A 25276-nucleotide genomic window follows, 5' to 3' on the forward strand; every position below is an offset into this window, starting at 1 on the left:
TGGCTTAAAGCTCAACAGTCAGAAAACGAAGATCATGGCATCTGGTCCCAAACTTCATGGGAAATAGATGGGGAAACAGTGTAAACAGTGTAAGACTTTATTTTGGGGGGCTCCAAAATCACTGCAGATGGTGATTGTAGTCATGAAATTAAAATACACTTACTCCTTGGAAGGAAAGTCATGACCAACCTAGATAGCATATTCAAAAGCAGAGACATTACTTTACCATCAAAGGTACGTCTAGTCAAGGCTATGGTTTTTCCAGTGGTCATGTATGGATATGAGAGTTGGACTGTGAAGAAAGCTAAGCGCCAAAGAATTGATGCTTTTGAACTGTGGTGTTGGAGAGGACTCTTGCAAGTCCCTTGGACTGCAAGGAGATCCAACCAGTCCATTCTGAAGGAGATCAGCCCTGGGATTTCTTTGGAAGGGATGATGCTAAAGCTGAAACTCCAGTACTTTGGCCACCTCATACAAAGAGTTGACTCATTGGAAAAAACTCTGATGCTGGGAGGGACTGGGGGCAGGAAGAGAAGGGGACAACAGAGGATGAGATGGCTGGATGGCATCACTGACTAGATCGATGTGAGTCTGAGTGAACTCTGGGAGTTGGTGATGGACAGGGAGGCCTGGCGTGCTGCAACTCATGGGGTAGCAAAGAGTCAGATATGACTGAGTGACTGAACTGAACTGAACTGAATGCATATATGTGGAATCTAGCCTCTTCGTGGATCACTGCCTTATTGTTGCGAAGGGCCTTGCATAACTCAATGAAGCTATGAGCTATGCCATGTAGGCCCATCTGAGACACACAGGTCATAGTTCAGAGTTATCACAAAATATGATCCACTGGAGGAGGGAATGGCAAACCACTCAAGTATCCTAGCCATGGGAAACCCATGAACTGCATCAGAGGGCAGAAAGATAAGACACCAAAAGATTAGCCACCAGGTCAGGAGGTGTCCAATATGCTACTGGGGAAAAGCAGAAGACAACTACTAATACTTCCAAACAGAATGAAGTGGCTGGGTCAAAGTGGAAATGACACTCAGTTGTGGATGTGTCTGGTGATGAAAGTAAAATCTGAGGCTATAAATAACAGTATTGCATAGGATCTTGGAATGTTAGGTCTATGAATCCAGGTAAATTGGATGGTGGTCAAGCAGGAAATGATAAGAGTAAACATCTACATCTTAGGAATCAGTGAACTAAAATGGATGGGAATGGGTGAATTTAATTCAGATGACTATTATATCTACTACTATGGGCAAGAATCATTTTGAAGAAATGGAATAGCCCTCATAGTCAACAAGAGTCCAAAATGCAGTTCTTGAGTGCAACCTTAAAAACAACAGAATGGTCTCAATTCATTTCCAAGGGAAACCATTCAACATTTCAGTAATCCAAGTCTATGCCCCAACCACTGATGCCAAAGAAGCTGAAGTTGACCAGTTCTATGAAAACCTAGAAGACCTCATAGAATGAAATGCCTAGTTCCAGAGAATAGCAAGGAGAGACTGGAAGGACTTCAATGGACAATACAAAGAAATAGAGGAACACAACAGAAAGGGTAAGGCTAGAGATCTCTTCAAGAAAATTGGAAATATCAAAGGAACATTGCATCTGAAGATGGGCACAATAAAGGACAGAAACAGTAAAGACCTAACTGAAGCAGAAGAGATCAAGAAGAGATGGAAATAATACACAGAAGAACTGTAAAATAAAGATATTAATGACCTGGATAACCACAATGATGTAGCCTCTCACTCAGAACCAGACATTCTGGACTGTGGAGTCAAGTGAACCTTAAGAAGCACTGCTGCCTATAAAGCTAGTGAAGGTGATAGAATTCCAGCAGAGTTATTTAAAATCCTAAAAGATGATGCTATTAAAGTGCTGCACTCAATATGTCAGCAAAAACCCATCAGTGTCCACAGGACCAGAAACACTAAATCCTCATCCCAATTCCCGAGTAGGGCAATACTAAAGAATGTTCAATACACCAGACAATTGCACTCATCTCCCATGTGAGTAACGTTATGCTCAAAATCCTTCATGCTAGTTTTAAGCATTATTTGAATTGAGAACTTCCAGATGTTCAACCTGCATCTAGAAAAGGCAGAGGAACCAGAGATCAAATTGTCAACATTTTCTGGATCATAGAGAAAGCAAGGGAATTCCAAAACAACATCTACCTCTGTTTCATTGGCTAAGCTACAGCCTTTGACTGTGTGGATCATAACAAACAGTGGAAAAGTCTTAAAGAGATAGGAATACCAGACCATCTTACCTGTCTCCTGAGAAACCTGTATGTGGGTCAAGAAGCAACAGTTAGAACACTGTATGGAACAACTGATTGATCCAGGATGGAGAAAGAAGTATGACTAGGCTGTTTGTTGTCACCCCATTTATTTAACTTATACACAGAGCACATCATGTGAAATGCTGGGCTGGATGGCTTATAAGCTGGAATCAAGATTGCTGGAGAATATCAACCTCAGATGTGTGGGTGATAATACTCTAATGGCAGAAAGCAAAAAGGAACTAAAGAGCCTCTTGATGAGGGTGAAGAAGGAGGGTGAAAAAGCCAACTTAAAACTGAATATTAAATAAAAACTAAGAGCATGGCATCCAGTCCCATCACTTCATGGCAAACAGAAGGGGAAAATGTAGGAGCAGTGACAGATTTCCTCTTCTTAGGCTCTAAGGTCAATGTGGATGGTGACTGCAGCCATGGAATTAGAAGACAATTGCTTCTTGTAGGAAAGCTATGACAAACCTAGATAGTGTATTAAAAAGTAGAGATGCCACTTTGCCAGCAAAGGTCCATATACTCAAAGCTATCTTTCCAGTAGTCATGTACAGATGTGAGAGCTGGACAATAAAGAAGTCTGAGCACTGAATAATTGATGCTTTAGAACTGTGGTGTTGGAGAAGACTCTTAGTAAGGACTGAGGCTGAAGCTCAAGTTCCAGTACTTTAGCCTCCTGATGCAAACAGCTGACTCACTGGAAAAGACCCTGATGCTGGGAAAAGTTGAAGGCAGAAGGAGAAGAGGATTACAGAGGATGAGCTGGTTGGATGGCATCACTGGTTCATGAACTTTGGCAAACTCTGGGAGATGGTGAGGGACATGAGGGCCTGGCATGCTGCAGTCCGTGGGGTTGTGAAGAGTTGGACACAACTTGGTGACTGAACAACAACACGGAATATAGGAAAAGTGGTACAAGTGAACCTATTTGCAGGGGATGAATAGAGTTGTAGAGAATAGATATTTGGACACAGAGTGGGAGTGGGGAGGTGAGAGAGACGAATTGGAAGATTAGGATTGACATATATACACTACCATGTGTAAAACAGATAGCTAGTGAGAAGCTGCTATATAGCACAGGGTGCTCAGGTCAGTGCTCTGTGATGACCTAGATGGGAGGGATGGGGGGAAGAGAGGTCCAAGAGGGGAGGGATATATGTATACATACAGCTGATTTACTTTGTTGAACAGCAGAAACTACCACAACATTGAAAAGCAACTATACCCCCAATAAAATTTAAAAAAAAATTAAAAATTGAAATATCCTCACAGGAAATGCTTGTACAAGCTTTTTACAAAGAGTAAGTTATGTAAATATCCACTCATTGAAATTTGGTATTTATTTTATTGATCACTTGATAAGAAACTTGAATCTACCAGCTTTTTACCTTCTGAATTGGTGGACAATGAGGGCTTAAAGAAGAAGAAAGGGATTCTGTTATACATTCATATAGGATAGTGGGCTAAGGCACATGCCTGTTGATGGAATTCAGGAATTTAAGCAGCTTTCAGAGTTTAAATAACACCGATGTGGCAGCTGAAAGGAAAAAAGTACTTGGTGGATTGCCAAAGTTATCCCCACTCTATGTAGCATTGTGAATTGAAGAGACACTTGGAGGGCTATTTTAATTTTTATATGCATAGTAGTACTCATTTATGTCATTGATAAGACATAAATTTAAATGATTATATTTATTTACAAATGTTTTGGGGTTCTGTAAAATAGTGAGAGATTAGTTTAGATTATCTCATGTCAAAATATAGTTTGTAGTTTCTTGCAGTACAATAATTTAAGAGATTGTCCACTTGCAACTTAACATGGTCTTTTCATACTCTTTATAGTTACTTGGGCATAGAAGTAGCTAGTTTATTTTTATTATTTTAAATTTCTATTAATTTTTATTATAGTTGCTTTCCAATGTTGTGTTAGTGTCTGTTATATAGCCAAGTGAACCATTGAACATATATATCTTTGGATTGCCTTTCCATTTAAGTCACCACAGAGCATTAAGTAGAGTTCTCTGTGCTATACAGTAGGTTCTTAAAAAGCTACTTTACATGGAAGTAAATTTCCTTGTAAATTACATGGTAGATCATGTCTCCTTTTCCCTGTTAATTCACGTGCTGGTAGCAAAACATTGGAGAAGGAAATTGTCAATCCACTCCAGTATTCTTGCCTGGAGAATTCCATGGATAGAGGAGCCTGGGGGCTACAGTCCATGGGGTTGCAAAGAGTATGACACGGCTGAGCAACTAATACTTTCACTTTCACCAAAGCATACCTTACTTTTAGATTATGGGACATGTTGTAAATAATGAGATTTGAAATGTGGAGAAAGAAAGATCAGCTACTTGTATAATTATCTGTCTTATAAGTTTTATTAGAACTTGTAATTGAATTAGGCAAGCCTAGAATGAAACTGTAGTTTACACTAATTTTTCCCCCCTGTGTTATTTGCATTTAGTGAGAGGAAAACAGTGATTTTTACACTTTTCTTTATAAATGTATTTTTGAAAGCATTAAACTCTTAGAGAATCTACTTTTTTATTCTTATTCTATATATGTAAACCTCTATACAAATTTGATTTAGAATAAAATACACAGTATCTTTTTAAACTGCCTGCCATGCTTTAGCATGGTTGAGGATAAGACAGAGATTTTGTGCTAAGTGATGTTTCTTTATTTCAGGGCTAACTGTGTCTACTGTCCTTTTTGGCATCACACGCTCTCTGTTGATATTCTACATCCTTGTTAATTCTTCACAAACTTTGCACAACAAAATGTTGGAGACCATTTTAAGATCTCCGGTATTGTTCTTCAGTAGAAATCCAATAGGTAAGTCAGACACCAAATTTTTTAGTGAATATATCTTGTTAACACATTAAGTGCCTGGTTACATTTTCATATTTGAAAATGGAAGAGATGCTTGGAAGAAAATCACTGTGTATGTTTATTCATTTTCTACAAAAAGCTTCACTGATAACTTTTCCTGCCAGAGAAAATCTGAATATAGGAGCATATAAGCTTTTATTCCAATTTATGCATGTCTGTAAAAATACATGAATGTTTACTTTGCAGGATGATTTAGGTGTCCATTTGTTATGTGGCATATGAAACATCTAACAGCCAGTCCAGGTTCGATGCACTATACTGGATGCTTGGGGCTAGTGCACTGGGACAACCCAGAGGGATGGTATGGGGAGGGAGGAGGGAGGAGGGTTCAGGATGGGGAACACATGTATACCTGTGGCGGATTCATTTTGATATTTGGCAAAACTAATACAATTATGTAAAGTTTAAAAATAAAATAAAATTTAAAAAAATAAAAAAAGAAGATGCAAATGTGTAGACATGTTTTTCTTAATATAAATTTATTTATGTTAATTGGAGGTTAATTACTTGACAATATTTTATTGGTTTTGCCATACATCAACATGAATCCACCATAGGTATACACATGTTCCCCATCCTGAACCCCCCTCCCTCCTTCCTCCCCGTACCATCCCTCTGGGTCGTCCCAGTGCACCAGCCCCAAGCATCCAGTATCATGCATCGAACCTGGACTGGCAATTCATTTCATATATGATATTATACATGTTTCAATGCCATTCTCCCAAATCATCCCACCCTCGCCCTCTCCCACAAAGTCCAAAAGACTGTTCTATACATATGTGTCTCTTTTGCTGTCTTGCATATAGGGTTATCATTACCATCTTTCTAAATTCCATATATATGCGTTAGTATACTGTACAGGTGTTTTTCTTTCTGGCTTAAACATTCACTGTGTTACATAGTGTTAAGCTAACTAGGAAAGACCTTCTTCCAGGAACATCTCTATAGAAGACAGGCTGTGTGTTTCTTTCTTTCATTGCCCATCCATTTCTGGGACTACAGAGCTCTGACATGTGCCCATATTTTGAGTTTTACCTAAATGGTAATGTAAGATTAATTAAAATACAAGATCAGTGAAATGTAAACATCCTTTTCAATAAAATCAACCCTCTAGTTTTACAATGGACTTTTGCTTACATTTAAGAGGTCTTGTGGTACATAGCAGGTGGACCTTCAGTGTGAAGAGTGTCCCTGAAGGTTTCCCAGTGGTTGCTTCCTCCTCCCTGAGGCCTTCGACCTGTCTTGCTTCTGAAGGTAGTCTCATGACCTGAATTCCTATGAAGAGTTAGTTCATCAGCGCATTTGCCACTCTGTTCGGTTAGTTAGACTTGTGCTGGGGCCCAGGGTGGCTTTGTTTTTGCAGGTGATGATTGATAGGGCCTATTGAGGCAGGGATGTGACTGGAGAGAGGACAGCAGTAGCCTTGGCCTGGCCACAAACTAGCCATGTGATCAAGGCCAAAGTAGGTAGATACTACTGGGCAGGCAAATCTCCAGGCAGGATGTTGTCATGGTTATAAGTATGGACCCTGGAGCCAACTTCCTGGGTTCAATCATGGTGCTAGTTATTGATAGTAGTAGCCAGTTATAGTTATGTTAATACTTACATGATAGTTATTTAATTTCTCTGTGTTTCAATTTTCTTACTAATAAAATGAAGATACTATTCACACACTTACCAATATCTTGATGTTGTGGGCATTAAGCAGGTTAATACGTTCACAGCACTTAGCACAGGGTCAGTGCATAATTAACCTGAGTGAGGATGATGGCATGGTGTCTGGGAACTTCTCTCCTGTGAAATGGGAATAACTGCTGCCCTTCCTGTTTCACAAGACTGTTGTGAGGATTAAATAAGACTGTGTAGTGCAGCATCTTGTGCAGATTTATTCAACACATGTTCTTTAGTCCAGGCACTGTGAGGAGCACAGGATGGTAAACTGCAGAGGCCCATACAATCTCATCTCATTATGAAGCTGGAGTGAGGAAGTGATTGGAAGAGTCTTTGCTATTACAGCTGTGAAGTCTCTCTACTTTGCCTGTTAATGTGAAAACCACAGTCATAAATTTGGGAGCCATCAAGTGGGACTGAATTTCTGTTATCACAGCCTCTGAGTGGTTGTGATCACTGTTAACCAGGCTCTTGATGACCTGTAGACTTCTCCAGATGCTGATTTATTATTCAGGGATTTGGAGCCAAGTTTAATCTTTAAGGTCACTAATTCGAGAGCAGCAGGCATACATAGTGTGTATCTTGTCTCCCCATCCTGTGTCTATTATCAGAACTTCATTCCTTCAAGAAAATAGAAGCCCAAATAAGTACTGCAAAGATAGGCCCAAAGGTTTAGGGGCATCAGTTATTTGCTCTTTTAGCGGTATATATATTCAATTGAACTCTTCTCTGTGTTTATTTTCAAAATTAGAATTTTTAATAGATGATTTATGGTGCTCTTGGTTTCTGGTATGTGATAGATGGCATGAAGAGAAAACCACATATAATGTTATTTCTTATTACCAAGTTCAAGCCCGTTCTGCTTGCCTCACAATGCCAATGAGTCTTACAGATGATGTGTTAAGGCAAAGAATAATGACTTTATTTGGAAACCTGGCAGACTGAGAAGATGATGGACTAATATCTCAAAATAACCATCTTATTGGGGTCTGGATGCCTGGTTCTTTTACAGAGCATAGAGGAGAGGAGGTGAGGAAGTGAAGTCAAAAGGCCATTTATCTTGCACAATAAGAGGGTGTTTTTTTCTGCAGCCATTCACAGCTAGTGAGGGTCAGATTGTCTCCCTGTGAGCTGATAAAAGCCACTTTAACATTCATGCAGATGGTGGGGTTCCCTGACAAAAGCAGTGACTAGCAGCAGTCAAAGAGACAGATCCAGCATGGAGTCAGTATTGGCTCCTCCCTGCTACAGTTCCTTTGGTGTGCACCTCCCCTGTCTGGGGCCAGTGTCCTGTTCTTTCTCATCCTGAGTCTTCTCAGGGAGCACCACCCTTGCAAGGGTGGCTGCAGAGTCCTGATGGCTGCAGCATCTTTTGTTTAATGATGTGACAGGTGACATTTTTAGTTCACACCAGACATTTACCAGAACTTCTCATATTCTATCCTGCAGCCTTAGTTCAGTTCAGTTGCTCAGTCGTGTCCGATTCTTTGCGACCCCATGAATCGCAGCACGCCAGGCCTCCCTGCAGCCTTAAGGATATACTATTATTGTGGATTCTGAGAAGGGAAGTAAAATCAATGATAAGTTATTCTTGGTCATTTAGTAATATTTCAGTTTTCCTACCTACACCCCTCTCATCTTAGATGCTTATTCATAAGTCTGTACTTGTCATACCTGGTATACTTCTGAAAATAATGGCTTATTACCCCAGTAGTAAACTTACAACTTGGAAATGAGCACAAGCCATAATTTCCCAAAACGTGAGCTGCTGTGAGCTATCTGGAGGGGGAAAAAATTGCAGAGAGGTTATAATTATGTTTATTTAAAAAGTATCACTTGGCAAAAGTAATCTTGATAATTAAAGCAAAATTGATGTAACAATTAGGATTAACTTAGGTATTTTGCAACTATTTATTTACCAATTTACCACTTGGAGTAAGTCTTAGATGGCATGAATCTAAAGAGAGGGAACATTCTCAAATCCACCAACCCTTCCTGTTACTGCCACAAGATTCCCCCATTCTTTTAGAAATCAGGACTCAATTTCCATTCCCCACCCACTGCCATTTGGTGGTATTTTTGTTTCTCTTTAGGTATCGTCCAATTTTGTCTTTCTTTTTACCACTGACATTCGCTTATTTCATATGAATTTGTAATGTATTAAATTTGTTGTTGTGTTACCACTAAGTCATGTCTGACTCTTTTGTAGTCCCATGGACTGTAGCCTGGCAGGCTCCTCTGTCCATGGGATTTCCCAGGTAAGAATACTGGAGTGGGTTGCCATTTCCAACTCGAGGGTGTCTTCCTGACCCAGAAATTGAACCCCTGTCTCTTATGTCTCCTGCATTGGCAGGTGGATTCTTTAGCATGAGCCCCTAGGGAAGCCCAATATATTAAATATTTAATACATGTACTTTTAAAAAAACATTTATTTATTTGTTTTTAGTTGCATTGGGTCTTTGTTGCTGCACATTGTTGTGGCTTTTTTTGCTGCAGATCTCAGGCTCTAGGCACATGGACTTCAGTAGTTGGGGTGCACAGGCTTAGTTGCTCTGTGGCATGTGGAATCTTCTTGCACCAGGGATCAAACCCATGTTCCCTGCACTGGGGACACTGTACCACCAGGAAAGTCCCTAATTACATATACTTCAAAAATATTGTTTTGATTTGTTCATGAATTATTTCTCATAAAGCTCCTATCTGAGAAAATGAGTAATTTTTTGTATCCTGTTCTTGCAGGAAGAATTTTAAATCGTTTCTTCAAAGACATTGGGCATATGGATGACTTGTTGCCCCTGATATTTCAAGATTTCATCCAGGTAGTGTACCAGTCCTGCCAGAGTTCTCACAGGGAAGAACAGAGTGCCCATTTCTCAAGGATTTTTCATGGGGACTGGAGGTGGGCCTTTCAGCTTGGTGATATATCCTGTTATCTTCAGTAAGAGGCTGTGTTTCTGAGAGAAAGGTGTGCTGTGATTGGGAGGCTGAGTTAACATGAGTAACAACTGGGGCAGGAGTGGCTACACGGTCAGGTAAAGGTTGGTCTGGAGCAGCAACATGCTGGGTAAGTGGTTCTCCCTCTGCCATCCAGGTGTCTGGCGTGGATTCCCTTTACTGTGAGCACATTTCATAACAGAGAGACAATCACCTCTCCTGGAAAGATAACCTAGATTAACTAAATTATGCATTGTATTGGGCTTCCCAAGTGGCTCAGTGGTAAAGAATTTACCTGACAATGCAAGAGGTGTAAGAGATGAGGGTTCCATTCCTGGATTGGGCAGATGCCCTGGAGAGTGGAATGGCAACTCACTTCAGTATTTTTGCCTAGAAAATTTCACAGAAAGAGGAGCCTGGTGGGCTATAGTCCATGGGGCTGCAAAGAGTCGGGCACAACTGAGCACGAGGATGATGCATTGTATTCCCACAGAGGACAGTTATTTGCTACATCATTTTATTTGGATAAAGCCAGATATAGTTACTTTCAAAGAAAAGATTGGTTAAAAATAAGGTAAAAATAATACTTTAAGGAGGACAATGTTGTTTAGTTGCTAAATTGTGTCAGACTCTTTTGTGACACCATAGACTGCAGCCCACCAGGCTTCTCCATCCATGGGATTTCTTAGGGAAGAATACTGGAGTAGGTTGCCATTTCCTTGTCCAGGGAATATTCCTGACCCAGAGGTCAGATTTGTGTCTCCTGTGTCTCCTACAGTGTAGGCAGATTCTTAACACTAAGCCACCTGGGAAGTCCAACAAGTTTAATAGAGAGCAGCTTTAATGATACAAAGGCTTTTAAGCCAGTAATTTGATTATGAGCTCAGAGTCATCTCAGAAAATGTCTTTTGTTTTTGTAGGTAGTTTTCTTTTCACAAGCTAATTACTCTGTCTTGAGGTGTCTTATTGCCAAATTCAGACTTAAATTGAAGAAAGTAGGGAAAAGCACTAGACCATTTAGGTATTACCTATCTCAAATCCCTTATGATTATACAGTGGAAGTGAGAAATAGGTTTAAGGGACTAGATCTGATGGACAGAGTGCCTGATGAACTATGGATGGAGGTTCATGACATTGTACAGGAGATAGGGATCCGGACCATCCCCAAGAAAAAAATGCAAAGAGGCAAAATGACTGTCTGAGGAGGCCTTACAATAGCTGTGAAAAGGAGAAACTAAAGGCAAAGGAGAAAAGGAAAGATATAGGCATTTGAATGCAGAGTTCAAAAGAATAGCAAGGAGAGATAAGAAAGCCTTCCTCAGTGATCAGTGCAAAGAAATAAAGGAAAACAATAGAATGGGAAAGACTAGAAATTTCTTCAAGAAAATTAGAGATACCAAGGGAACATTTCATGCAAAGATGAGCTCAATAAAGGACAGAAATGGTATGGACCTAACAGAAGCAGAAGACATTAAGAAGAGGTGGCAAGAATACACAGAACTGTATAAAAAAGATCTTTATGACCAAGATAATCATGATGGTGTGATCACTGACCTAGAGCCAGACATCCTGGAATGTGAAGTCAAGTGGGCCTTAGGAAGCATTATTACAAACAAAGCTAGTGGAGGTGGTGGAATTCCAGTTGAGCTATTTCAGATCCTAAAAGATGATGCTGTGAAAGTGCTGCACTCAATATGGCAGCAAATTTGGAAAACTCATCAGTGGCCACAGGACTGGAAAAAGGTCAGTTTTCATTCCAATCCCAAAGAAAGGCAATGCCAAAGAATGCTCAAACTACCACACAATTGCACTCATCTCATACGCTAGTAAAGTAAAGCTCAAAATTTTCCAAGCCAGGCTTCAACAGTACATGAACCATGAACTTCCAGATGTTCAACCTGGTTTTAGGAAAGGCAGAGGAACTAGAGATCAAATTGCCAACATCCACTGGATCATCAAAAAAGGAAGAGAGTTATAGAAAGACATCTATTGCTGCTTCACTGACTATGCCAAAGCCTTTGACTGTGTGGATCACAGTAAACTGTGGAAAATTCTGAAAGAGATGGGAGTACCAGACCACCAAACCTGCCTCTTGAGAAACCTGTATGCAGATCAGGAAGCAGCAGTTAGAACTGGACATGGAGCAACAGACTGTTTCCAAATATAAAAGGGAGTACGTCAAGGCTGTATATTGTCATCCTGCTTATTTAATTTATATGCAGAGTACATCATGAGAAATGCTGGGATGGATGAAGCACAAGCTTGGAATCAAGATTTCCAGGAGAAATATCAATAACCTCACATAGGCAGATGACACCACCCTTATGGCAGAAGTGAAGAAGAACTAAAAAGCCTCTTAATGAAAGTGAAAGAGGAAACTGAAAAAGTTGGCTTAAAGCTCACCATTCAAAAAACTAAGATCATGGCATCCAGTCCCATCACTTCATGGCAAATAGATGGGAAACAGTGGAAACAGTGTTAGACTTTATTTTTTTGGACTCCAAAATCACTGCAGATGATGAGTGCAGCCATGAAATTGAAAGATGCTTACTCCTTGGAAGGAAAGTTATGACCAACCTAGACAGCATATTAAAAATAAGAGACATTACTTTGCCAGAAAAGGTCCATCTAGTCAAGGCTATGTGTTTTTCAGTGGTCATGTGTAGATGTGAGAGTTGGACTATGAAGAAAGCTGAGTGCCAAAGAATTGATGCTTTTGAACTGTGGTGTTGGAGAAGACTCTTTAGAGTCCCTTGGACTGCAAGGAGATCCAACCAGTCCATCCTAAAGGAAATCAGTCGTGAATATTCATTGGAAGGACTGGTATTGAAGCTGAAACTCCAATACTTTGGCCACCTGATGCAAAGAGCTGACTCCTGGTCCAGGAGGTTGGCAGAGCTTCTAGGAGGTAACCTTTGATCCCGGATGAGAGGGAAAGGCTGCTGTGGATAGTGGAGCAGAAGATGTTGGTGGAAGCCAAGTTCGTGTGTGGAACCCAGTCTTTCTATCACCAGCTGAGGCAGGTGGGAGGGAAGGGGCTGGAAGGTCCTTGTTCAGCTGTGTGAGCATAACTGTGTTAAAACTCATTTTGATGATTTTGATTATCCTTGTATTTGATAAACCTTGGTAGATTCTTGTGGATAAGGCAATGGCACCCCACTCCAGTACTCCTGCCTAGAAAATCCCATGGACGGAGGAGCCTGGTAGGCTGCAGTCCATGGGGTCACTACGAGTTGGATACGACTGAGCAACTTCACTTTCACCACTGGAGAAGGAAATGGCAACCCACTTCAGTGTTCTTGCCTGGAGAATCCCAGGGATGGGGGAGCCTAGTGGGCTGCCGTCTATGGGGTCACACAGAGTCGGACACTACTGAAGTGACTTAGCAGCAGCAGCAGCAGTAGATTCTTGATCATTTTTTATTACTTCTAAAGTGTTTATTGCATATACTTTCCCTCATCTAATTTCTTCTCCCTTAAATTAAATTTTAGATAATTTATTTAATATTTTGGGATAGTGATGCCAAGTGTGGCTAAGGAAAACTCTGGATTCTGAATAGTGGTCCACACTGCAGGACAGTCCACCCCCTCAGGTGATGTCACTCAGATACCGCATCCCAACAGAAAGACAATCAGGAGTTCGTGCACCATCCTGTACGCTGACTCTCACAGCTACCAGCCTGTTCAGTCACATTATATGAGTGGTTGGGCACATTGGAGCTGTTCACCATTTCAAAGGATGAAGGAAACCAGCCTAAAAAAATCAGTTTATGTGGTGTGACTGCACCTGATAATGACTTATGATGCCAACAGCTCTAAAGTGTGGCAGTGCTAAGCCCTGCAGTCTCCCTTTCCAAGCCCCGGTCCAAACTCTCTTTCTTACCATCTCTGCCCCACAAAGTCACACTCTCCTTTCTGTAAAATGGAGAAAGTAACACCCATTTCCTAAGTTTGTTGGAAAAACAAAATGAAATTCATTTTAATATTATTTTTTGCATAACATCTAAATTCATGTTGAACACTAAGTAACTTTTTAAAATACCACATGTGTGTTTTAAGTAAGAGAAATAGTTTGATGACTGTGGTATTTGTTGCTGTTCAGTTGCTAAGTCACGTTCAACTCTTTGTGACCCCATGAACTGCAGCACGCCAGGCCTTCCTGTCCCTCACTGTCTCCTGGAGTTTGCCCAAGTTCATGTCCATTGAATCAGTGATGCCATCCAGCCATCTCATTTGCTGCTGCCCTCTTCTCCTTTTGCCTTTGGCAAAGTAGCATTATGTTGCATTAAAATTATTGTCAGAGACAGTTTCAAGGACCATAAATATCATCTCATGAATTTGTACCACAGAGATTCTAGATTTGTAATCCTTGAAGATTTTGATGAATACTTTCTTATATAGATTCACAAGATAAAAATCAGTTGTTTCAAGATAGACCACTGAGCATTAAATATTTCAGAGTCATATAATTTTCACACAATTTTCCAAAGTCCGAAATAACACTGAGGAAGAAGTCTCAATTATCTACAATTCTTGTCATTGAAATCATCACCTCCAAGGAGTCTTCCTACTGGTAAAACAAGTGAAAATGAAGGTGAGATGAGGAAGTTAGGGTTAGGCATTTTAATTTTACAAAAGAAAAGTTTGGGACTGCTCTGAGTGTATGAACTTACACACAGCTGCTCTCAGCAAAATGCTGTAATTTATTGAGGAAGACTAAGTTGGAAAATGCTTATTCCCCACACATCCCTCATTCAGGGGGGAAAAAAAATCAGCAGCTTGGCAGAGCTGAACTGAGTCTTCACGTCCTTTCATGGACACAAAGGGCTAATCCTGAGAGCACTTGAGTCACCAATGGCGGCTGTGGTGGGACCACCAGGGACCGTATAAGCCCCTCCTCAGCACACACAGAATGCACTGACTGCAGTTTTATGAAGTGAAAATGCCCAAGAAAAAGAAAATGTGAAGGAGGTGTCCTCAGTCATTTCTTTCCAGAGAGGGGAGCGCAGAAGAACAGGCCACTGCATCTGGATATTGAGAACGAAGCCTGAGACTCAGTGTAATAGGTTATTATGGGTCACTTGCCTTTACAGCCTTTACTTGTCTCAGCACCACTGACCCTTGAACTTCATTGTGTAGAGATGTCAGGGAAAGTGTATAGAGTATTCCAGCCTCTCCCACTGAATAATGAGTTAGTCATTTTGACATTTCTGTGGTGTGTTTATCCCTTCCCCAACCCCTTCCTCAAATCCCCCTTGGGGATGTTTATTTTTAATATATATTTAATATTAGTCCTTTTTGGATATTTTCTTCCAATCAGTGGCTTGCCATTTATATCTTTAGTGGAGATCAAGGTTTAATTTTGATGAAGTCTAATGTTTACCTTTTTTTTTCTTTCATAGTTGATGTTTTTGTAGCCTAAGAAATCTTTGCATATCCTTAGGAATGTGAAGATACTTTTCTATGTTCTACCTTTTTATTTAAAACAAATTTTTTTCAGTGATTCCTCTTTCCTTTTTATTTTTAAGATGAAAAATTTCAATATACATACATCATTTACACATACATATATATGCATACAAGTATATAATGTGTATACACTCACATAATTAAGCAAATTAAGCTTTCATAATTTTATAACTTTTATACTTTTATAACCTTTCATAACCTTTTATAGAACATATATAGTAGAAAAACTACAGTGTTCAACAGAGGAGAATTTAATAAATTATAAAAAATGCATGTTATTGAACATTATGCAGTTGTTAAAAATGATGGTCCTGAATAGTAGTTACTCAAAGAGTCTGGGATATAGTTTTATATTTTCTTTCTTTTTTTTTTTTTTTGTATTTTTTTGTTTCTTTTAAAAAAAGTTTATTTAATTGGAGGCTAATTACTTTACAATACTGTATTGGTTTTACCATACATTGACATGAATCCGCCATGGGTGTACATGTGTTCCCCATCCTGAAACCCCTCCCACCTCCCTCCACATCCCATCTCTGTGGGTCATCCCAGTGCACCAGCCCCTAGCATCCTGTATCATGCATCTAACCTGGACTGGAAATTCGTTTAACATATGATAATATACATGTTTCAATGCCACTATGCCAAACCATCCCACCCTTGCCCTCTCCCACAGAGTCCAAAAGACTGTTCTATACATCTGTGTCTCTTTTGCTGCATCACATACAGGGTTATCGTTACCATCTTTCTAAATTCCATATATATGCATTAGTATACTGTATTAGTGTTTTTCTTTCTGGCTTACTTCACTCTGTATAATAGGCTCCAGTTTCATCCACCTCATTAGAACTGGTTGAAATGTATTCTTTTTAATGGCTAAATAATACTCCATTGTGTATATATACCACAGCTTTCTTATCCATTCATCTGCTAGTGACATGTAGGTTGCTTCCATGACCTGGCTATTATAAACAGTGCTGTGATGAACACTGGGGTACACGTGTCTCTCAATTCTGGTTTCCTCAGTGTGTATGCCCAGCAGTGGGATTGCTGGGTCATATGGCAGTTCTGTTTCCAGCTTTTTAAGGAATCTCCACACTGTTCTCCATAGTGGCTGTACTAGTTTGCATTCCCACCAACAGTATAAGAGGGTTCCCTTTTCTTCACACCCTATCCAGCATTTATTGCTTGTAGACTTTTGGATAGCAGCCATTCTGACTGGCGTGAAATGGTACTTCATTGTGGTTTTGATTTGCATTTCTCTGATAATGAGTGATGTTGAGCATCTTTTCATGTGTTTGTTAGCCATCTGTATGTCTTCTTTGGAGAAATGTCTGTTTAGTTCTTTGGCCCATTTTTTGATTGGGTTGTTTATTATTCTGGAATTGAGCTGCAGGAGCTTATTGTATATTTTTGAGATTAATTCTTTGTCAGTTGCTTCATTTGCTATTATTTTCTCCATTCTGAAGGCTGTCTTTTCACCTTGCTTATAGTTTCCTTCGTTGTGCAAAAGCTTTTAAATTTAATTAGGTCCCATTTGTTTATTTTTGCTTTTATTACCAATATTCTGGGAGGTGGGTCAAAGAGGATCCTGCTGTGATTTATGTCAGAGAGTGTTTTGCCTATGTTTTTCTCTAGGAGTTTTATAGTTTCTGTTCTTACATTTAGATCTTTAATCCATTTTGAGTTTATTTTTTAAATTTTTTTAATTTTATTTTTAAACTTTACAGAATTGTATTAGTTTTGCCAAATTTTGTGTGTATGGTGTTAGAAAGTGTTCTAGTTTTATTCTTTTACAAGTGGTTGACCAGTTTTCCCAGCACCACTTGTTAAAGAGATTACCTTTTCTCCATTGTATATTCTTGCCTCCTTTGTCAAATATAAGGTGTCTGTAGGTGTGTGGATTTATCTCTGGGCTTTCTATTTTGTTCCATTGATCTATATTTCTGTCTTTGTGCCAGTACCATACTGTCTTGATGACTGTTGTTTTGTAGTAGAGCCTGAAGTCAGGTAGGTTGATTCCTCCAGTTCCATTCTTCTTTCTCAAGATTGCCTTGGCTATTTGAGGTTTCTGTATTTCCATACAAATTGTGAAATTATTTGTTCTAGTTCTGTGAAAAATACCGTTGGTAGCTTGATAGGGATTGCATTGAATCTATAGATTGCTTTGGATAGTATACTCATTTTCTCTATATTGATTCTTCCAATCCATGAACATGGTATATTTCTCCATCTATTAGTGTCCTCTTTGATTCCTTTCACCGGTGTTTTATAGTTTTCTATAGATAGGTCTTTAGTTTCTTTAGGTAAATATATTCCTAAGTATTTTATTTTTCTTGTTGCAATGGTGAATGGAATTTTTCCTTTAATTTCTCTTTTATGTTTTCTCATTGTTAGTGTATAGGAATCAAGGGATTTCTGTGTGTTGATTTTATATCCTACAACTTTACTATATTCATTTATTAGCTCTAGTAATTTTCTGGTGGAGTCTTTAGGGTTTTCTATGTATGGATCATGTCATCTGCAAAGAGTGAGAGATTTACCTCTTCTTTTCCAATCTGAATTGCTTTTATTTCTTTTTCTGCTCTGTTTGCTATGGCTAAAACTTCCAAAACTATGTTGAATAATAGTGGTGAGAGTGGGCACCCTTGTCTTGTTCCTGGCTTTAGAGGAAATGCTTTTAATTTTTCACCATTGAGGATAATGTTTGCTGCAGGTTTGTCATATATAGCTTTTATTATGTTGAGGTATGTTCCTTCTATTCCTGCTTAGAGGAGGGTTTTTGCCGTAAATGGATGTTGAATTTTGTCAAAGGCTTTCTCTGCATCTATTGAGATAATCATATGGTTTTTATTTTTCAATTTGTTAATGTGATGTATCACATTTATTGATTTGTGAATGTTGAAGAATTCTTGCATCCCTGGGATAAAGCCCTCTTGGCCATGATGTATGATCTTTTTAATATATTGTTGGATTTTGTTTGCTGGAATTTTGTTAAGGATTGTTGCATCTATGTTCGTTAGTGATACTGGCCTGTAGTTTTCTTTTTTTGTGGCATCTTTGTCTGGTTTTGGTATTAGGTATTAAGGTGATGGTGGCCTCATAGAATGAGTTTGGAAATTTACCTTCCTCTACAATTTTCTGGGAGGGTTTGTGTAGGATAGGTGTTAGCTCTTTTCTAAATTTTTGGTAGAATTCAACTGTGAAGCCGTCTGGTCCTGGGCTTTTGTTTGCTGGAATATTTCTAATTACAGTTTCAATTTATGTGCTTGTGATGGGTCTGTTAAGATTTTCTATTTCTTCCTGGTTAAGTTTTGGAAAGTTGTTGTTTCTAAGAATTTGTCCATTTCTTCCAAGTTGTCCATTTTATTGGCATATAGTTGCTGATAGTAGTCTCTTATGATCCTTTGTATTTCTATGTTGTCTGTTGTGTTCTCTCCATTTTCATCTCTAATTTTGTTGATTTGGTTTTTATCCCTTTGTTTCTTGATGAGTCTGGCTAATGGTTTGTCAATTTTATTCATCTTCTCAAAGAACCAGCTTTTGGCTTTGTTGATTCTTACTATGGTCTCTTTTGTTTCTTTTGCATTTATTCCTGCCCTAATTATTAAGGTTTCTTTCCTTCTACTAACCCTGCTGTTCTTCATTTCTTCCTTTTCAAGCTGTGTTAGGTGTAGAGTTAGGTTATTTATTTGACTTTTTTCTTGCTTCTTGAGGTAAGCCTATATTGCTATGAACCTTCCCCTTACAGCTGCTTTTACAGTGTCCCTTAGGTTTTGGATTGTTGTGTTTTTATTTTCATTTGTTTCTATGCATATTTTGATTTCTTCTGTGATTTTTTGGTTATTCACCAGCATGTTGTTCAGCCTCCATATGTTGGAATTTGTAATAGTTTTACTCCTGTAATTGAGATGTAATCTTAACTGTATTGTGGTCCGAAAAGATGCTTGGAATGATTTCAGTTTTATTGAATATACCAAGGCTAGATTTATGGCCCAGAATGTGATCTGTCCTGGAGAATGTTCCATGTGCATTTGAGTAAAAGGTGAAATTCATTGTTTGGGGATGAAATGTCCTGTATATATCAATTAAGTCTAACTGGTCTATTCTATTATTTAAAGTTTGTTTTTCCTTGTTAATTTTCTGTTCAGTTGATCTATCCATAGGTGTGAGAGAGATATTAAAGTCTCCCACTATTATTGTGTTATTGTTTTTTTCCCCCTTCATACTTGTTAGCATTTGTCTACATATTGCAGTGCTCCTATGTTGGGTGCATATATATTTATAATTGTTATATCTTCTTCTTGGATTGATCCTTTGATCATTATATAGTGCCCTTCTTTGTCTCTTTTCAAAGCCTTTGTTTTAAGTCTATTTTATCTGATATGAGTATTGCTATTCCTGCTTTCTTTTGGTCTCTGTTTGCATGGAATATCTTTTTCCAGCCCTTCACTTTCAGTCTGTATGTGTCCCTTGTTTTGAGGTGGGTCTCTTGTAGACAACATATATAGGGGTCTTGTTTTTGTATCCTTTCAGCCAGTCTTTGTCTTTTGGTTGGGACATTCAACCCATTTATGTTTAAGGTAATTATTGATAAGTATGATCCATGAATTAAGGCAAATTGGAAGTGGTCAAACAAGAGATGGCAAGAGTAGACATTGTGGAATGAGCGAACTAAAATGGACTGGAATGGTGAATTTAACTCAGATGTCCATTATATCTACTACTGTGGAAAGGAATCCCTCAGAAGAAATGGAGTAGCCATCATGGTCAATAAAAGAGTTCGAAATACAGTACTTGGATGCAATCTCAAAAACGACAGAATGATCTCTGTTCATTTACAAGCTAAAGCATGCAGTATCACAGTAATCTAAGTCTATGCCCCACCCAGTAATGCTGAAGAAGCTGAAGTTGAACGGTTCTATGAAGACCTACAAGACCCTTTAGAACTAACAACCAAAAAAGATGTCCTTTTCATTAAAGGGGACTGGAATGCAAAAGTAGGAAGTCAAGAAACACCTGGGATAACAGGCAAATTTGGCCTTGGAATACGGAATGAAGCGGGGCAAAGACTAATAGAGTTTTGTCAAGAAAATGCACTGGTCATAGCAAACACCCTCTTCCTACACAAGAGAAGACTCTACACATGGACATCACCAGATGGTCAACACCTAAATCAGACTGATTATATTCTTTGCAGGCAAAGATGGAGAAGCTCTATAAAGTCAACAAAAACAAGACCAGGAGCTGACTGGCTCAGATCATGAACTCCTTATTGCCAAATTCAGACTTATATTGAAGAAAGTAGGGAAAACCACTAGACCATTCAGGTATGACCTAAATCAAATCCCTTATGATTATACAGTGGAAGTGAGAAATAGATTTAAGGGACTAGATCTGATCAATAGAGTGCCTGATGAACTATTGACTGAGGTTCGTGACATTGTACAGGAGACATGGATCAAGACCATCCCCGTGGAAAAGAAATGCAAAAAAGCGAAATGGCTGTCTGGGGAGGGCTTACAAATAGCTGTGAAAAGAAGAGAAGCAAAAAGCAAAGGAGAAAAGGAAAGATACAAACATCTGAATGCAGAGTTCCAAAGAATAGCAAGAAGAGATAAGAAAGCCTTCCTCAGCAATCAATGCAAAGAAATAGAGGAAAACAACAGAATGGGAAAGACTAGAAATCTCTTCAAGAAAATTAGAGATACCAAGGGAAAATTTCATTCAAAGATGGGCTCGATAAAGATAGAAATGGTATGGACATAACAGAATCAGAAGATATTAAGAAGAGGTGGCAAGAATACACAGAACTGTACAAAAAAGATCTTCATGACCAAGACAGTCACGATGGTGTTATCACTCATGTAGAGCCAGGCATCCTGGAATGTGAAGTCAAGTGGGCCTTGGAAAGCATCACTATGAACAAAGCTAGTGGAGGTGATGGAATTCCAGTTGAGCTATTCCAAATCCTGAAAGATGTTCCTGAGAAAGTGATGCACTCAATATGCCAGCAAATTTGGAAAACTCCGCAGTGGCCACAGGACTGGAAAAGGGCAGTTTTCATTCCAATCCCAAAGAAAGGCAATGCCAAAGAATGCTCAAACTACGGCACAATTGCACTCATCTCACACGCTAGTAAAGTAATGCTCAAAATTCTCCAAGCCAGGCTTCAGCAATACGTGAACCGCGAACTTCCAGATGTTCGAGCTGGTTTTAGAAAAGGCAGAGGAACCAGAGACCAAACTGCCAACATCCGCTGGATCATTGAAAAAGCAAGAGAGTTCCAGAAAAACATCTATTTCTGCTTTATTGACTATGCCAAAGGCTTTGACTGTGTGGATCACAATAAACTGCGGAAAATTCTGAAAGAGATGGGAATACTAGACCACCTGACCTGCCTCTTGAGAAATTAGTATGCAGGTCAGAAAGCAACAGTTAGAACTGGACATGGAACAACAGACTGATTCCAAATAGGAAAAGGAGTACGGCAAGGCTGTGTATTGCCACCCTGCTTATATCTCTTATATGCAGAGTACATCATGAGCAACACTGGACTGGAAGAAACACAAGCTGGAATCAAGATTGCTGGGAGAAATATCAATAACCTCAGATATGCAGGTGACATCACCCTTATGGCAGAAAGTGAAGAGGAATTAAAAAGCCTCTTGATGAAAGTGAAAGTGGAGAGTGAAAAAGTTGGCTTAAAGCTCAACATTCAGAAAACGAAGATCATGGCATCCAGTTCCATCACTTCATGGCAAATAGATGGGGAAACTGTAGAAACAGTATCAGACTTTAATTTTTGGGCTCCGAAATCACTGCAGATGGTGACTGAAGCCATGAAATTAAAAGACACGTACTCCTTGGAAGAAAAGTTATGACCAACCTGGAAAGCATACTGAAAAGCAGAGACATGACTTTGGCAACAAAGGTCCGTCTAGTCAAGGCTATGGTTTTTCTTGTGGTCATGTACGGATGTGAGAGTTGGACTGTGAAGAAAGCTAAGCACCGATTAATTGATGCTTTTGAACTGTGGTGTTGAGAAGACTCCTGAGAGTCCCTTGGACTGCAAGGAGATCCAACCAGTCCATTCTGAAGGAGATCAGCCCTGGGATTTCTTTGGAGGGAATGATGCTAAAGCTGAAACTCCAGTACTTTGGCCACCTCATGTGAAGAGTTGACTCATTGGAAAAGACTCGGATGCTGGGAGGGATTGGGGGCAGGAGGAGAAGGGGACGACAGAGGATGAGATGGCTGGATGGCATCACTGACTCGATGGACGTGAGTCTGAGTGTACTCCTGGAGTTGGTGATGGACAGGGAGGCCTGGCGTGCTGCGATTCATGGGGTCGCAAAGAGTCAGATACGACTGACTGACTGAACTGAAGTGAACTGATGATCCCATTGCCATTTACTTTATTGTTTTGGATTCATGTTTATACACCCTTTTTGTGTTTCCTGTCTTGAGAATATCCTTTAGTATTTGTTGGAGAGCTGGTTTGGTGGTGCTGAATTCTCTCAGCCTTTGCTTGTCTGTAAAGCTTTTAATTTCTCCTTCATATTTGAATGAGATCCTTGCTGGGGACAGTAATCTGGGTTGTAGATTATTTTCTTTCATCACTTTAGGTATGTCTTGCCATTCCCTCCTGGCCTGAAGAGTTTCTATTGAAAGATCAGCTGTTATCCTTATGGGAATCCCCTTGGGTGTTATTTGTTGTTTTTCCCTTGTTGCTTTTAATATTTGTTCTTTGTGTTTGATCTTTGTTAAATTGATTAATATGTGTCTTTGGGTGTTTCACCTTGGGTGTATCCTCTTTGGGACTCTCTGGGTTTCTTGGACTTGGGTGATTATTTCCTTTCCCATTTTAGGGAAGTTTTCAACTATTATCTACTCAAGTATTTTCTCATGGTCTTTCTTTTTATCTTCTTCTTCTGGGACTCCTATGATTCGAATGTTGGGGCGTTTAATATTATACCAGAGGTCTCTGAGGTTGTCCTCATTTCTTTTAATTCTTTTTTATTTTTTCCTCTCTGTTTCATTTATTTCTACCATTCTATCTTCTACCTCACTAATCCTATCTTCTGCCTCCATTATTCTACTGTTGGTTCTCTCCAGAGTGTTTTTGATCTTTGATTGCATTATTCATTATATACTGACCCTTTTTTATTTCTTCTAGGTCCTTATTAAACGTTTCTTGCGTCTTCTCGATCCTTGTCTCCAGGCTATTTATCTGTAACTCCATTTGTTTTCAAGATTTTGGGTCATTTTCACTATCATTATTTGGAATTCTTTATCAGGTAGATTCCCTATCTCTTCCTCTTTGGTTTGGTTTGGTGGGCATTTATCCTGTTCCTTTACCTGCTGGGTATTTCTCTGCCTTTTCATTTTGTTTATATTGCTGTGTTTGAGGTGGCCTTTCTGTATTCTGGTAGTTTGTGGAGTTCTCTTTATTGTGGAGGTTCCTTGCTGTGGATGGGGTTGGACGGGTGGCTTGTCAAGGTTTCCTGATTAGGGAAGCTTGTGTTGGTGTTCTAGTGGGTGGAGCTGTATTTCTTCTCTCTGGAGTGCAGTGAAGTGTCTAGTAATGAGTTTTGAGATGTCAATGGGTTTGGTGTGACTTTGGGCAGTCTGTATATTGAAGCTCAGGGCTATGTTCCTGTGTTTCTCGAGAATTTGCGTGGTATGTCTTTCTCTGGAACTTACTGGCCCTTGGGTGGTGCTTGATTTCAGTGTAGGTGTGGAGGTTTTTGATGAGCTCCTATCGATTAATGTTCCCTGGAGTCAGGAGTTCTCTGGTGTTCTCAGGTTTTGGACTTAAGCCTCTTGCCTCTGGTTTTCAGTCTTATTCTTACAGTAGCCTCAAGGCTTCTCCATCTATACAGCACCAATGATAAAACATCTAGGTTAATGATGAAAAGTTTCTCCACAGTGAGGGACACTTGGAGAGGTATACAGTTACATGGAGAAGAGAAGAGGGAGAAGGGAGATAGAGGTGACCAGGAGGAGAAGAGGGGGAATCAAAAGGGGTGAGAGCAAGCTAGCCAGTAATCACTTCCCTATGTGCTCTCCACAGTCTGGATCCCTCAGAGACGTTCACAGAGTTACACAGAGAAGAGAAGAGGGAGGAAGGAGACAGAGGTGGCCAGGAGGATAAAAGGGGGGAATCAAGAGGAGAGAGACAGATCCAGCCAGTAATCAGTTCCCTAAGTGTTCTCCACAGTCTGAACACACAAAGCAATTCACAGAGTTGGGTAGAGAAGAGAAGGGGGATGGAGGAGATAGAGGTGACCTGGTGGAGAAAAAGAAGAGTCCAAAGGGGGAGAGAGAAATCCAGCTAGTAATCTCTCTCCCAAGTAAAAATGGGTACTGAAGATTGGGTTCTTGAAGGTACAAAATTGATAACAAATACCAAAAAGCAAAGATTAAAAATCTAGAGTAGAGGTTAGATTCTCAAAAATATAATATTAAAGAAAAAAAAAAGTCATGAAAATTATAAAATATATGTATATGAAGTTTGCTTTAAAAATAGGGTCTTTTTTTTTGCAAATTAATAGTGGGTTATAAAAATGAAAATTAAAGGAGTAATAGAGGACTTAAAATAACTTTTTTTAATTTAAAAAATTTAAAAAATGATAATAGTAAAAGTATCAGATCAGATTAGATCAGATCAGTCGCTCAGTTGTATCCGACTCTTTGTGACCCCATGAATCACAGCACGACAGGCCTCCCTGTCCATCACCAACTCCCGGAGTTCACTCAAACTCACGTCCATCGAGTCAGTGATGCCATCCAGCCATCTCATCCTCTGTCGTCCCCTTCTCCTCCTGCCCCCAATCCCTCCCAGCATCAGAGTCTTTTCCAATGAGTCAACTCTTTGCATGAGGTGGCCAAAGTATTGGAGTTTCAGCTTTAGCATCATTCCCTCCAAAGAAATCCCAGGGCTGATCTCCTTCAGAATGGACTGGTTGGATCTCCTTGCAGTCCAAGGGACTCTCAAGA

The 25276-nt window shown here is 39.5% G+C and overlaps 1 protein-coding gene across 1 annotated transcript in view; it reads left to right on the forward strand.

Moving 5' to 3' along the window:
• Window positions 1-25276, forward strand: part of LOC139176097 (ATP-binding cassette sub-family C member 4-like) — a 163553-nt gene that overhangs the window by 53186 nt on the left and 85091 nt on the right. The window contains exons 17-18 of the mRNA XM_070799963.1: window positions 5001-5147; window positions 9615-9694. Coding sequence (XP_070656064.1) covers window positions 5001-5147; window positions 9615-9694 — 227 coding nt within the window. The remainder of the gene's footprint in view (window positions 1-5000; window positions 5148-9614; window positions 9695-25276) is intronic.

The sequence above is a fragment of the Bos indicus genome, chromosome 12 (assembly GCF_029378745.1).
Source record: "Bos indicus isolate NIAB-ARS_2022 breed Sahiwal x Tharparkar chromosome 12, NIAB-ARS_B.indTharparkar_mat_pri_1.0, whole genome shotgun sequence".
Lineage (NCBI taxonomy): Eukaryota > Metazoa > Chordata > Mammalia > Artiodactyla > Bovidae > Bos > Bos indicus.